The sequence below is a fragment of the Hemiscyllium ocellatum genome, chromosome 15 (assembly GCF_020745735.1).
Source record: "Hemiscyllium ocellatum isolate sHemOce1 chromosome 15, sHemOce1.pat.X.cur, whole genome shotgun sequence".
Taxonomy (NCBI): Eukaryota; Metazoa; Chordata; class Chondrichthyes; order Orectolobiformes; family Hemiscylliidae; genus Hemiscyllium; species Hemiscyllium ocellatum.
The window spans coordinates 12,163,733-12,178,974 of NC_083415.1; the positions used below are offsets into that span (position 1 = coordinate 12,163,733).

Here is a 15,242-nt window from a genome sequence, read left to right on the forward strand (position 1 = left end):
GCTCTTGGAACCTCACAAGCTCCTTCATTCATTGGCAGTCCCTCACAGATGAGGATGACTCTTCCACTCCAAGGCAAGTCTGTAACAGTCCATAACAGTCCTCACAGACCACCCTGCAGTTATTTAACTACTCATTGCTTATTGTAGGCTGGAGGTGCAATCTTGGAGACATCATTTTTATCTTTCAGCATCAGGACGTCCTTCCTTACAGAGCTTCCAACCAGAGGACAACTTAACTCCAGTACTTTGGGACAGAGATGTGGGGTGTTGGATCAGGGTTTGAGAAAGTGTGTAGCAGTATGTCAGAACCCAAGTTGTCTACCACACAAGCAACGGGGAAATTAGAAATACAATATATAATAATCAATGACTCTTTATCAATCTGTGTGCAATTCTGTTCTCATTTCACTGAAGTAAAGAAACATATATTCCAGGCTCCTTTACACTAACTTCCATTACATTAGATAACATCTTGCCCACCCTAATGCTGAGGCATTGTATGCTAAACCCAATATTTTTTCTTCGGATCACAGTGGGTCAAAGCAATATCACTACAGTCAAGACTTTCTTTGTTTCTTCAAATGCTACCTGACATTTCAAAGGCCACTCTCATTTTTTTATCTTTTGAGCATTTGAAACGTGGAATGAATGAATCAACAAAGCTGAGAACCAACAGATTAATGCAAAATGATCTCTGGAAATGTTCAAAACTCTTCTTTATTCTTTGATCTCTTTAGATCCAAAATTCCCTTAACATTTTCTGTGTTAGGTAGATACTTTCATTTTCTATTTGGCCACCCAGTTATGTTAAACTTGACATCTTGAAGAAAAACATGAGCTTTTGAACTTTGATGCCACATTTTTGAAGTCAAACTAAAATGGTTCAACCTTACTCTTAATTAACCTAAGCAGCAATACTCTCTGCAACATGTGGGGACAGTAGAAATTCCAGAATAGTAAGCTTTTATTTAACTGGAAGTGTGGTAAGCAGTTCCTTGTTCTTGCCAGGCAATTCTGAGTGTAAATACAAATTTGACAAATGTTTCTTACTGAACACTGTTGCATACGGTAATAGATTTGGTGTGGTTAATATTCATATTACATTAACTCCAGTCATTCCACTGATCACCGAGGACAATGTGTGTGGTGGAGACAAGGAGGTCTACACTTGCACTGGAAGATGCAGAAACACCTACATCAACTCTGTAGGATCTTTAAGCCATGATCTCATCGAATGGTGGATCAGTCTTGATGGACTGAATGGTCTTCTTTTGCTCTTAGTCTCACAATCTTGTAGTCAGTGGTCTTAAAGATTATGCCTGATCAGATGTGGTTGTAGATAATTCTACCACACAGTAAATTTTCTTTTTAATTGAAGAATAGTGCCTGTTTTGTGTACATTCTACAGTCACTATTCTCTAATACCGATTACTAGCAAGGCCCAAAGAAAGTGAAGGGAAAGAAAGATTGGTATTATTGAAAGACCACAAACAACCCTTCCCCGTATCATTTAATAGATACTGCCACCACTAAAGGTGGCAAGTGGGACATGGTTGCAGTAGAGTGAGTCAGAGCTTACCATGAGAAGAAGATCCAGAACAAAGTGAAAATTTTTAAACAAGTGAATTTATGGCTTTAAGATCCACTACAGCTTTAAGAAGACACAGACAGTTAGAAGCTGAATGACAATTACCAACAAGCTCAAGATGCTAACACATCCAGAATTTCATAAATGGTTCCTTTAAAGTGTGCCACTATACCGGACCATGACAATGTTGAACAGTCTGCATTTGCAGAATTTCAATGAAACTTTGACATGTTAAATTGTCATCCTGCTATCTATAAATAAAATTTACTACCAGTAATTCATTCTTCTTTCTCTTGCTTTAATCAGGTAATTACCTTTACTGTAATTCATTGTGTTTTTCTTCTTTAACCAGGATTAGTTGAGAGATCCAATCAACTTTTGCTTATAATATAGTATTTCAAACTGCAGAGTGAATTTCAGCTCCTCAAAATTAGTGCCCATGAAATAGTTGATCCTATAAACTGAAACTTTAAAAATAGTCTAAATGTTTGACTTTTACACGAGAGTATAAGGTAAATTTAAAGCAATCTAATATTATTTTATCAAAACAACAAGTCAGAAAAACACTAAACGTTGAAAGAATCAGATCTGTCAGGGATAATGTTGCAATTTCAAAGAGCGATTTGTAAAGATCACAGTCAATGTACTGTGCTTAAAAATTAAGTAGAATAACATGTTTGTTGTCTGAGACTGTCTGACAGAAATTGTTTATATGAATGGCCGTCCAGATGACTTTCAGGTTGGTGTCAATGCTGAGGTTACTCTTTGAATGAATTTGTTAGCATGGCTGAAGAAGACAAAGCTATAGTCTACAGACAGGAGACATGACATAAGTGGATCAATTGTTCCACAAGTGCACAAATATGCTACAAGTTACACTACAGCATAAGGAATGTGTGAGTGCTGAAAATGTTTATATATTTCACAAACAGCACTCCTGATGCTTGAGGCAGCATGCATGTTTGGACCTTACTTCTTTATAGATCAGAAGGAATCCCAATAGTTCCAAGAGAACAACTGGTCCAGTAACAGGCCATGATTGAGCTGCTGGTCAAAGAGAAACAAGTAGAAGGTGTCACTTGGCTTACTACCCTCATGACAGAGCCCAGAAAGAAGCAAGAAGCTATTGAGATTATCTACAATGGAATAAAAGTAATGCTACTTTGTGACCAAGAAGCAACAGTAACCACACACCAAATGACGCCTTCTAAATTAGATAAAGTCAAAAAAGTGGCTAATTGCCAAGTACAGTAATGATGAGTCAAAGAATGCATAATCTGAGCATTGACAGCATTTCACAGTCATGGGCTACAGTAAGACAGAGGTTTACCTATTGCAGTTTGCTTTGGGAAGATATATGGAAGGGAACACTGGAGAAACTTAGGCATTATCAGGTGTACATTCATAGAGTCATAGAGATGTACAGCACAGAAACAGGCTCTTCTGTCCAACTCACCCACGCTGGCCAAATATCCTAAACTAATCAAGCCCCATTTGCATTTAGCCCATAACCTTCTAAACCCTCCCAATTCATACACCCATCCAGATGCCATTTAAATGTTGAAATTGTACCAACCTCCACCATTTCCAATGGCAGCTCATTCCATATACACTCGACCCTCTTCATGAAAAAGTTGGCCCTTAGGTCCCTTTTAAATTTTTCCCCTCTCATCTGAAACCTATGCCCTCTAGTTTTGGAATTGTTTTCCCTAGGCTATTCTGTCCATGCATGTCCCTCATGATTTTATAAACCTCTGCAAGGTCACTTATCTCAGCCTCCAATACTTCAGGAAAAGTAATCCCAGCCTATTTAGCTCAAACCCTCCAACCCTGGCAACATCCTTGTAAATCTTACCTGAATCTTTTCAAGTTCAACAATATGTTTCCTATAGCAGGGAGACCAGAATTGAACATACTATTCCAAAAATGGTCTAACCAATGTCCTGTACAGCCACGACATGACTTCCCAACTCCTATACTCAATGCACTGAACAATAAAGGCAAGCATACCAATCACCTTCTTCACTATTCTATCTACCTGGGATTCCACTATCAAGGAAATATGAACCTGCACTCCAAGGTCTCTTGGCAACACTCCCTAGGACCTTACCATTAAGAGTATAAGTCCTGCCCTGATTTGCCTTACTAAAATACAGCACCTCATATTTATCTAAATTAAACTCCATCTGCCACTCCTCGGCCCATTGGCCCATCTAATCAAAGTCCAGTTCTATTCTGAGGAAATCTTCTGCACTGTCCACTACACCTCCAATTTTGGATTCATCTGTAAATTTACTAAACATACCTCTATATTCACATCCAAACATTTATATGAATAACACTGCTGATTAGAGGCATCAAGTTCGAAAAGCAACCTTCCACCATCACCTTTGAGCCAATTTTGTATCTAAATGGTGAGTTCTCCCAGTATTCTATATGACCTCAACTTGTTAATCATTCTACCATGCGAACTCTTGTTGAGTCTTACTGAATAAGCAACCTACCCTCTCTGCCTTCATCAATCCTCTTTGTCACTTCTTAAAAGAACTCAATCAAGTTGGTGAGACATGATTTCCCCATACAAAGCCATGTTGACTATCCCTAATCAGTCCTTGCCTTTCCAATACATGTAAATCTTATCCCTCAGAACAGTGTGATAACCAGGGATCTCAAAAGTGATTGAAACTCTCAGAACTCATTGTGAGATCTGCAACTATTTAAGAGGTTGTCTTGACTGGAAAGCATTCCTAATGTGATGGAAGACTGATCAGAAGATAAAACTCAGCAAAGTTTGTGGGAGAAGACATGCTGAGAACTGAGACAATAGCACAGCCCATTCCAGTTCATTCAGGCATCTTTAACTTCAGCAACAGAACATTCTGTGAATAAACTAATCCAGCAGAACAGTCAATGCCAGTAACAATGGAAAGTGTTGGGTGAGTAGCAATCTTTCAATAATAACTCACCAGACAAATAACCATAAAGATAAAGTTTCCATAATTCCAGAGAGCTGCCCTCTTGCTAGAGAGAGAAATAACTGGTTTAAACCTGAGGGGTGAGGTTGAGAAGGCAAGACCTTCATGTTGATTTCAGCTGATTCAGGAACTAAACCCATGCTGTTAACATCACTCTACATTGCAAATCAGCTGTCTAGCCAACCGAGCTAATTGAGGATCCTATTAATTATGCCATCCAAATGTGCTTTATTACCATTATGCAACATATATTCTTTCTTGTTATCTATGAATAGTGCCTCTCCTGTAAATACACTACGATGGCAAACCCTCTATTACCAATCTCTAGATGAACCCAAGATGAAGCAAAACCAAAAAAGGACTGCTAACATTGAACAACTATTAGCCAGTATCATGTACTAATAAAGAGGTGGCAAATACCACAATTTGCCAAGTGTGAATATCAGGGAAAAACAATCACAAATAACTTTCTGATGGCTAAGTCAGAAAATAAGTCTTCACTGGGAGGCAGTGGGTTACTTTCATTCTGATCACGATTTGCATTTATTCTTCACAAATTCAATTCAGCTCTTCTGCTTGTTGAATTATTACAACGGCTGTGGTTCATTTACTGCTCCTCACCTTCTTAGTTGCCCTATTCTTTCTCCTTAATATATTCAACTCTTTACATATTGCTTCTTGCACATTGTACGTTCTCCTTAATTTCGACTTTAGACTTTTATCATTTTAGATCTCTTTGTTGTGCTCTCAAAGCCCCTCCTCAATGTCAGGTATACTCTTACTGATCCGTTCTCCACTGTAAATAGCTTACCCCAATTTAACTCACCTTATTAAACCGATTCCTTTTCATCGGGTAGGCTTTATTCCTTTATTTTTCTACTAATGACAAGTAATTGGATGCACCATCATATTCTACTTTAACAGTACTTTCTACTAACAATAACTTCACAGATACTGAAACAATGATTAGAATAACTAATCATGTTCGCGATTTGGAGATGCCAGTGTTGGACTGGGGTGACAAAGTTAAAAATCACACAACACCAGGTTATGGTCTAACAGGTTTATTTGGAAGCACTAGCTTGATCAACCACCTGATGAAGGAGTGGCGCTCCAAAAGCTAGTGCTTCCAATTAAACCTGTTGGACCATAACCTGGTGTTGTGTGGTTTTTAACCATTCCCGCAAGAAAGTTGTTTATGGGAATGTGACTCCTCTCCTTCAATGCTAATAGACATGGTTGCAGCTGCATCATTGAGGAAAGTAAGTTATGAATCTTTGAATTTCAATTCCACTGAGAGCACTGGAAATGATATTGTCAGTTCTTTTAATTTATACTTCCATATGCTTTTGTTTTTCCATCAGGCCCTGTACAACTGCTGATCTCCTTGCTCAATAACATCAATGTCTATTTCCATACCTATTACGTATTTGAGGACTTCCAGATACCTGGACTAGCACTATGATCTTCATATAATCTTCGCCTATAATTACAAATGTTCTCTTTTGTCTGGGTTGAATTCTCCCATTGTCCCCAATGTGTCTTAATTTATTTCTAATTAAATTACTATGCTGACCTGCTGTGGTGGACAGAACAGAGTGTGCACACTAAGAGCAATATTTCAGATTGTTCAAATATTCCAAGATCAAATTTACAGTTGCTGTAAAATTTATTGCAATCTTCATCGATCTTTAATTTCGTACTTGAGATGTAAGAGTGCCATTCATTCCCAAATGCATTGCTTTTTTTCTGTTGTGAACCACACTGAGAAATGATTAACTCAAAGCAGCCAGCCACTGTCAAACTAAACTAATTTACACATCCCCAACAAAGGGGTAACATAACAAAAATCCACCTCTTGGAATATAGTTTATTGATATTCTACCAAAATGATCAGCAGTTTTGATACTGAAACCTGGGGTACTCTGGTCCAGCCAGCAACTCCCATATCCCATAAATTAATAAAGTAAAGCTTGCCTCAATTTTTAAAAACAGCAGTTAACTACTATTCTCTGCTTTCTGTAATCAATTTTGTACTCATGCTATCACTGCCTCCATTCCATTAGCTACAAATTTATTAACCATCAAATTATGAGGCACTTTATCAAATGCCATCTATGTTAGTTGACGTCAATGGCAGCAGCTTTATTAACCCAGTATACTATCTCAAATCAAGTCAGTGTCAAATTACTTGATAGAGCATTTACTTCCATTTGGGATAGAGAATGGAGTGAAAAAATGTCTCCTACTTTGGAGGAGACTTTTTCCTCCAAATTCTCAATTCCCCACCCAGGAGAGGTAATGCACTTTGCTTCCCCACTCCCCACATATATTTGGTATATTAATTGCATTTCAGATTTAAAATTTACAATTAATCTTGCATCAGTAAACAAACAAGAAGAGAACTGTACTAATTTTATTCAACAATGTCTTAGAGTTAATAATGGCAATATTGTAATCAGGAACTTTGAGATACTTGGTTCTTAGCCGAGAGGAACAGAACAGTGGAAGGAAACAGCAAGTTTTCATTCTTTAAAAGAAGGAACATTGCCTTTTATGTGAGCTAACTGTTAAATGGCACCACAATATTGCACCAGATTTTCAACGTGGAATTGTCACCCCTATTCTTGAGTAACTTCTGGGTTCTGATCCTCTGCCCATCTGATTCAATTTTAAAATGTAATTGCCTGATTTGTGCAGGAGGTGACCTCACAATCTAATGAGTTGCATCAACTAACTCCAGGGGGCAGGAGTTGCCTACAAGGCACAAGTAGCGAATATACACAGGCCGCCATAGTGCACCCTGGTGCTATCTTGCTAAAGAAAGCAGTAGCATAACTATGCATGGCAGTGGTGATACTGCTGGAAGAGATGCAATGTGATTGATCCGGAGTAAGATTCCTGAGGTCCTGACATAGTTCACCTGACAAAAACAAATGCTATCATTTTTGCTCACTTTGTATGCAGCAATTATGCACTGACATGCACTGTTCAGGTTTGCTGAATTCATGATTGAAATTTTCCCTCTCATCCTGGTTATTCATTAACCAGCTTCCATAAGAGTTTAACAGATGGTTAACTGGAGGCAAACAGCTTCCCCATTACCCCCTCTGACTCTCTGTTTGAAAATCAGAGTGTGTACTGAAGTCCAGAGATGCCAACTTTGATTTTCAAATCACACACATTCCTGATCGTGCTAGCTATTGAAAATTCAGGAAAATGGATCTGAATTTTCTGGTTTACTAATTTAACCAAAACAGAAACCAGCAGCAGAAAGTGCACGCCTTCATATTTGTTGCTTTCCACAATATGGTTAACTTCACAAGTTGTAGATCAAACCATTCAAAAGGAAAGGATTTGCACGTAATTCAGTGCAATGTCAGTCAAACCAAAAGTCAGCCATTTTGAACTGCAATGTAAACTTAAACCTCATTGAAATCCAATTATTCGTTCAGTTTGTTCAACTCTGAAAATACATCACTCCAATAAACATTTCATTAGGGTGGTTGACCGAAGCTTCCCTTCAAAGGTTTGGTAAATAATTTTCCTTTTATCTAAGACAAGCATGTGGACTGTTGATGTGCTAGACTGCACAAGTGAATGCCCATTATTGACAAATGTCATACTGTGCAAAGACATAATCATGAACAAAAATAGGATTCCGAGCTTCCAGCTGCACTGTGAAAATGCATTTGGGGTCTTTGTGAATCTGTGGTTCAACTTCAAGGGCAATCAATGCACAAATGACACATGAAAAAAATCATCTCTCCTTACCTACAGGTGACAACTCAGGCACACTGCCAACATATGGTCCGTCTAGGAACTTTGGCTCACTATCATTAATATCCTGGACTTTGATAATAAATTCCGATTCAGGCTCCAGAGGCCTATCAGTCAGCCTGTCCCGTGCTTGAGCACGAAGTGTGTAGTAGGTTTTCTCTTCACGGTCCAATCGCTCGGTGGCATGGATATCCCCCGTAATTTCATCAATAATGAATACTGTCCCAGCACCCTCTCCTGATATGGTGTATTTTATAGAGCCATCTCCCTTGTCCGAGTCTGAATGAATCTAGAAAAGAGTAAGAAAACATTGTTAATTAATCTGGTTAGTTAGACATTTGGGAACTGTTTGTAACTGGATGAAGCCAGCTTGTGGCATAGGAAACGTTCCATTCAGATAGACCTGAGAGACAGATTCAGAATTGCAAACTTTTGTCTTGAAAAGCTTTTTTTGATGATCAAAGGTATTCAAGACAAATGAAGCAAAAGCAGGAAAATGGAATTGAGGTTCTAATCAGCTGTAGTTTCATTGAATTGCCAGTTCAAGGGGTAGTTGAGATGAGTGGAAGAGATGCAGTTAAGAGGAAGTTAGATATGTATATGAGGAACAGAAGAATAGGAGGATATGCTTGATTAGATGAGATAAGGGGGAGTGAGAGTTGGCTCATGTGGAATATAGATAAGTTAGCCAAATAGCATGTTTCTGTATTGTATGTCAATCTATGTGAATCCTTGTAACAGATGTGAGGGTTATTCTTATTCCTCATGTTCTTCAGCTCACATATGGGTATCAAGAAATACATAGGAACATATTAAAGTATAAGACTGGCAGTTCTGTTGCTTGGAGACAGACAGCAGAAATCAGGATGAGTCAGATTTCCATGTGGAAATGAACATACATGATGTTACTGAATTCTACCAGTGTGCAGCTTGTGTCTGTTGATGTAGTAACCTTTGTTCATGAGGATGACTCCTCAGTATGAACTTTTAAACTACATTAATACATGGAGAACCTCCGTGTGCTGAACTTGACACAAGCCAATATTAGATTTCAAAGTTTTTCTTCTCTCAGGTTGAAATTAGCCTGGCCTTTTCTTTACAATTTCTCAATGTACTCTGTCTAAGCAAGTGTCTTAGCTCGACTTGGTGCTGATTCTATGGCTGGATAAAACGCAAGACACTAGGGTGTGGCAAACTTCTTCTTTTTAGTGCATGGAGTGGAAACTTAAATGACTTTTTCTTCTTCTTCTTCTACAACTGTGTCCATTTAGTGTTGGGCACAGTTATTTTGATGATTTTACAGGAGGAGGTGCCATTGCACTGATGCCCTGACAAGGCAGTTTCTTAGCAATAGATCAGGCAGCATCCAAGGAGCAGGTGAATCGACATTTTGGGCATAAGCCCTTCTTCGGCTTATGCCCGAAACGTCAATTCTCCTGCTCCTTGGATGCTGCCTGACCTGCTGCGCTTTTCCAGCAATACGTTTTTCAGCTCTGATCTCCAGCATCTGCAGTCCTCACTTTCTCCTAGTTTCTTAGCAATGGCTGACCAGGAAACTCTCCTACTCTCAGTGCCTTTCAATGGTACAGGAAAGATGAGCGCATTGATTAGAACTAACTTGTCTGCACATGAACACTCTTTCCATGACCAATAGGTCCTAGAGTGGGGCTTGTATCAGAGGCATGGTCACTCCCCTCCCCAAGAAGTCAGCACAATGAGCACATGTGCTAATAATTTGTATAAAGACAGTGCACAGGGGCAACTTTCTACATGTCTGGCTGTACTCAACACTCCTGAGGTACTTAAACATAGCAACATTTGGGAATGGGCTAACTCCAGAACAGTAAATTCTTTCAAATGAGACAGCGATTGGATTATGTAAGTTATACATTCTGGGCAGCACAGTAGTTGGCACTGCTGCCTCAGAGCGCCAGGGATCTGGTTTCAAATTAACCCTCAGACACTGATCTGTGTGCAGTTTGCACATTCTCCCCCTGTCTATCCTTTGGGTCCTCCAGTTTCTTCCCACAGTCCAGGTTAGGTGGATTGGTCATGCTAAATTGTCCATAGTATCCTGGGATATGCAGGCTTGGTGGATTAGGAATGGGAAATTGTAGGATTACAGGGATTGGGCATGGGGTGGGGGTGGGGGGGTTGGGGGGAGGGGGTTGAGTCTGGGTGGGATGCTTTTCAGAGTGTTGGTGTAAGCTGGGTTGCTTCCACACTGTAGGGAATCTATGATACAGCACCACAGCACTCCATTCAGCCCAAGCAATCCATTTTGAGGCTTTTTTGTTTCTCTGTTTCCTGCTTAACATTTTTGCTTAACACTCAAATTCACTGATGAATTGAGATAGACCAGCTTTTAAATGTCCTCACCTGGTGGTGCATTAAATGAGAGTGGAATGTTGCTTTTGCCAGTCTGACTGCAAGGCTACCCAGCTCAAGAAGGTCAGGTCCTCTTTAAAGATAGGGCAGGATTCAGTTCCTGGCTTAGGTGAGTCATTAAAACATTTAGCTATTGATGAGGAACAGGAGCGAGTGGACTCAATATCAGTCTCTAACGAGAGGGGTGGCACAATGGTGAACTTATCTCTGAGAGAGATCAGTTTTAAGTGGTCAACTGAGCATTACAAACTTTGATTGATTCAGCATCATTAATGCAAAAATATTCATTAGTTTCAGAAGTTGTGATAAAAGAAATGGACACTGGGTTAAATGAACAAATAGCAGAAGGTATTCTCTTTCTGCAAGGAAGAAACTGAACCAAGTTATCTATCCTGATATTATAGCAGTTCTGTTGATCCGGTTCAAGCCACTATGAGCTGAGAACATTCCAATCTCTGGGATTGTCACTCTTTCGTATTATGTCCAGAATGCAGCTCCAGAAGTCAATGAGACCCTGCAGAGACTCTCATGTTGCCAGTTCATTATCCACATGGGGAATGATTATGAGTTCATGATGAGAGGAGACTGAATTACAACATTTGAATTTTCTCCCCTCCACACAAACACAATTAAAGACTTCTCAACCATATCTGCACAAAGGATTATGTATTTAAAAAAAAACTAAGGTCAACTTCCAGACACATTCTGTTACCAAAACAAAATAGCAATGAGTTGAATTCAGATAGAACCAAATTCTAGTTGTGTCAAAGATGTCAGCTATTCCAACTGGCAGGGGCTGGTGGGAAGCCATCCATTTTACAGGTCAGCGACTGGAAAAATTAAAATTCGACTCTATTACTTGCTACCTCTTGCGAGAAGCCTAGTTTCAAGTGGTCAACTTTGATTGACATAGCATCATTAATGCAAAAATGTTCATTCATTTCAGAAGGTATGAACAAAAAATGGACACTGGGTTAAATGAACAAATGCCAAGAGGGCATCCAAAAAATGGATCTTAAACTATACACTAAAGAAAGATTAGGAGGCAAAATGCAGAAGGCTTTAGAAATTTCAGAACCTACAACAGATATCGCTGCCAATGATGAGAGAAAATGAGGCACAAGTTACCAGAGTGAGGAGAATGGACAAGGGTGAAACAGATAGTGTTTGTCAAGGCCATGAAGGTTTATTTGAGATGCTGAAAATTTTAAATTTGCAATGCTGGGGTGATGGGAGCATCTGTAGAATTGCAAAGACCATTGGTGGCAGACAAGCAAATGGAAGAGGAGGTTCAAACAATAATTAAATGTTTTTAGTAACTTCTGACTCTCTTCTTCCAGTTCCCTCATAAATAAGAGACAAGCACAGAAGTGTGGACTGAAAAGCTATTCAAACCATCTGAGACCATCTGATCCATTGTATAATCATAATGTCAAAGTATTCACAAAGATCAAGCACCAGAATATATCAGCAATGAGTAGTTAGGTTCTGGAGTGAACTGCCTGACAGCATGATGGATTCAATCATAGATTTAGAGGTAAATTCTAAAATTACCTGAAGAAATACATTTGCAGGGCTCAGGAGAAATGGCAGGGAAGTGAATTTAGGTGAGTTGCACTTGAAGTCAGCTAGCACAGGCAAGACAGGTCGAATGGCCTCTTTTGTACTGTAATCATTCTGTGGTTCCGATTCTGTGACCCATTCCATTCCCAGAATTCTCAGAAGAGGTTTACTTTCAACCAAATAAACTTTTGTCATGTGCTGAATAATTGACAACAAACTGTTATGTAAACTATTCAATCATTTTGGCCTAAGTCTATCTCTAGAACCTAGAGTCAAGGATAACATAGTTTGTTTGACAGTCATCTAGGGTTTCAAATGTGCTCCATGAATTTGCACACGGACTGCTGGAAATCCATTTCACATAAACAGGACAAAACACTCACACACACACGTTTGAAGTTTAACTTTTTGATCAGAATCCTCTTGTCTTATAAACATAATTAAAGGTCAAGGAAAATAAAGTTCAATTATCTGTTTTATGTGTGTCACCTATTATTATGCTTCCAAACACTAGTGACGTTTGCTTCTAAGGAGATAAATAAAAATGACCATGATATATTGCTGCTTTTAGAATGTGTAGAATATTCAAATGAACATCTGCAAATTGCAGGAACTCAGCATCAGGAACTCAGAATGTTGTTATGAAGGTAAGGTGTACTGTACCTTTAAGCGAGTTGAAAGTTAGCAAGGACTTAGAGAGGCACAGAGTCTGGAAAAAGGTAACAATGTAACACTTGGTCAGAACAACTAGCACTGACTGGGCTGCTCTGAGACAAAAACAAATTCAAATTCAAATTCAGCCAATCCATTTAAATTAAGCCTCAAGATACCAAACTCCAATTAAGTTTGAATTTGATATTCTGACGATATTAAAACCAATGAAATAATCCGATGTTTTGGGATATTAAATTTGAAACAATTGAACAGTTGAGAGAGAACTGCCAAAAGACCAACAGATGTAGGTTGCTAGTCAGAACTCTTTGAGCGGTACCTGCCCAGAGAAGGAGTTTGTACAGAAAAAAATATCAAGATTGACCTGGAGAGCAAATCTATAGAAGAAGACACAAAGAGAACATTCAACATCTGGTTGGTTTTGAAATTTGAATTTTTCATTAAATCTTAATTGGGGGTTTTATTGGACAGTGTTGTACAGGGGACCTTAATAGATAGGTTTAGATAAATGTGTTGTAAATAGTTGCTCATTAATATTCTCTGTTCAACTTAAAAGAATAAAGTTGTTAATTTTTATTTTAAGGATCATTTTTCGCTTCTCAAATTTTCACAGATTACTACTCGGGGTAAATCTTTTCTGCATTTCTGGTTTGAATTAGCAGGGGTATACCTTGTATCATAACAGTTTGGGGGTTCATCGCCAGGATTTGAACAGTTTGGGTTTCGGATTCATGAGCTGAACAGGTTTCGACAGAGTTGAATAGATTTGGGGTATGAAAAAGCCCAGCAGATTTAAACATGTGCAGGTAGGTGTTCTGGATCTTTAAATAAAATGCAAGTGAGGCAATTTGTTTAATTTTGGTGGCTTGTAGCTGATTAACTGAAAAGTGAGAGAAATGGCTCTTAAAATTGCTAAAGAGGTTCTGGGGTTTGAAGATGATTCTCAAATTTGCCAAGAATGTTCAGAAGGAAAGAAAAATACCATACTTTTAGAATTAGCAAAGAAATTAGATTTAGGTTTAACCAAGGACCAAAGTAGTCAAACACCTTGGTGTATCAGAGAAATAGACAAATGCAGTCGAGGTAGAAAAGCTGAAATTACAATTGGGAAAAATGGAGTTAGAAGATAAGGGAGAGAAAGAAGAGGGGGGGGGAAGAGAGAGAGAGAAAGGTCTTAGCTGAGCAAAGAGAGAGAGAGAAGAAAGAGAGAGACAAAGAGAGGGAGAGGGACAAGAAAGACAGAGAAGGTTCTTACCTGAGCAAAAAGAGAAAGAATTTGAACTTGAGAAGCTGTGACTTAATCAGCGACGTCAAGTTAACAGGATGGAGATTAAAAGAGAAGGCATGTCAACACTCTGCCACATTTTGAAGAGAAAGATTTTGAAGCCTTCTTTATTTCATTTGAAAAATTGGCTAGGCAGATGGAGTGGTCTGAGGATTGATGGGTAATGCTAGTTCAAACTAAACTGGTAAGCAGAACTAGTGAGGTATTTGCTGCACTGTCAGATGAGGGGTCAAGAGATTATGAAGAGGTTAAACAGACTATTTTAACTGCTTACGAATTGGTACCAGAAGCATATAGACAGTGGTTCAAAAACAGAAAGAAGGAACCAGGTCAGACTTAATTTGAGTTTGAAAGAATTAAACATAGCCATGCTTTAAAAATAGATCGGATCTTTGAGGCTCTAAGAGAGATTATTCGGCTGGAGGACTTTAAAAACTCAATTCCAGAGATGATAAGAATTCACATGGAGGAACAGAAAGTTCAGGAAGTGAGATGGGCAGCAGAATTAAAAGATGAACACGGTTGGTGCAGAAAACAAGCTTCCAGCCAGAATTTCGTCCTGTGAGGCATAGAAGTTGGTAGAAGGGGAGATCCTACAGTATGAAACCAAGAGTAGAGACCACTGCTAAGAACTTACCACAGATTTAAAAAGAAGCCTGAGAGGATGGAAAGGAAATGATAGTACTCAGGTATTTTCACTGTAATGGCGAGAGACACAGAAAATTACAGAGCTAGTGGTTTCAGAAGGGCACCGGGAATAGGTGTTTTATCTCTGCCAAAAAGTGGAACACGTAAAGTCACAGTGCTGGTCATTCAAGAAAGGCACTGTAGGAAAAGATGTGGTAAAAGAAACTAAGCCAGTGGCATTATTGAAGGTAGTAAAGGAGACCCCAAGAAGAATTGAGGAGCTGCAAGAGAGTGCACAGCTGAGGCAGGGGCTGGCTATGGAGTTAGTACATGATTTCTACAAAGAATTCACTTCTGTGGGTAA

The 15,242-nt window shown here is 38.9% G+C and overlaps 1 protein-coding gene across 1 annotated transcript in view; it reads right to left on the reverse strand.

The window, feature by feature from the left end:
* Nucleotides 1-15,242, reverse strand: part of LOC132822644 (cadherin-22-like) — a 725,287-nt gene that overhangs the window by 667,802 nt on the left and 42,243 nt on the right. The window contains exon 2 of the mRNA XM_060835890.1: nucleotides 8,338-8,632. Within this exon, the coding sequence (XP_060691873.1) occupies nucleotides 8,338-8,632 (295 nt within the window). The remainder of the gene's footprint in view (nucleotides 1-8,337; nucleotides 8,633-15,242) is intronic.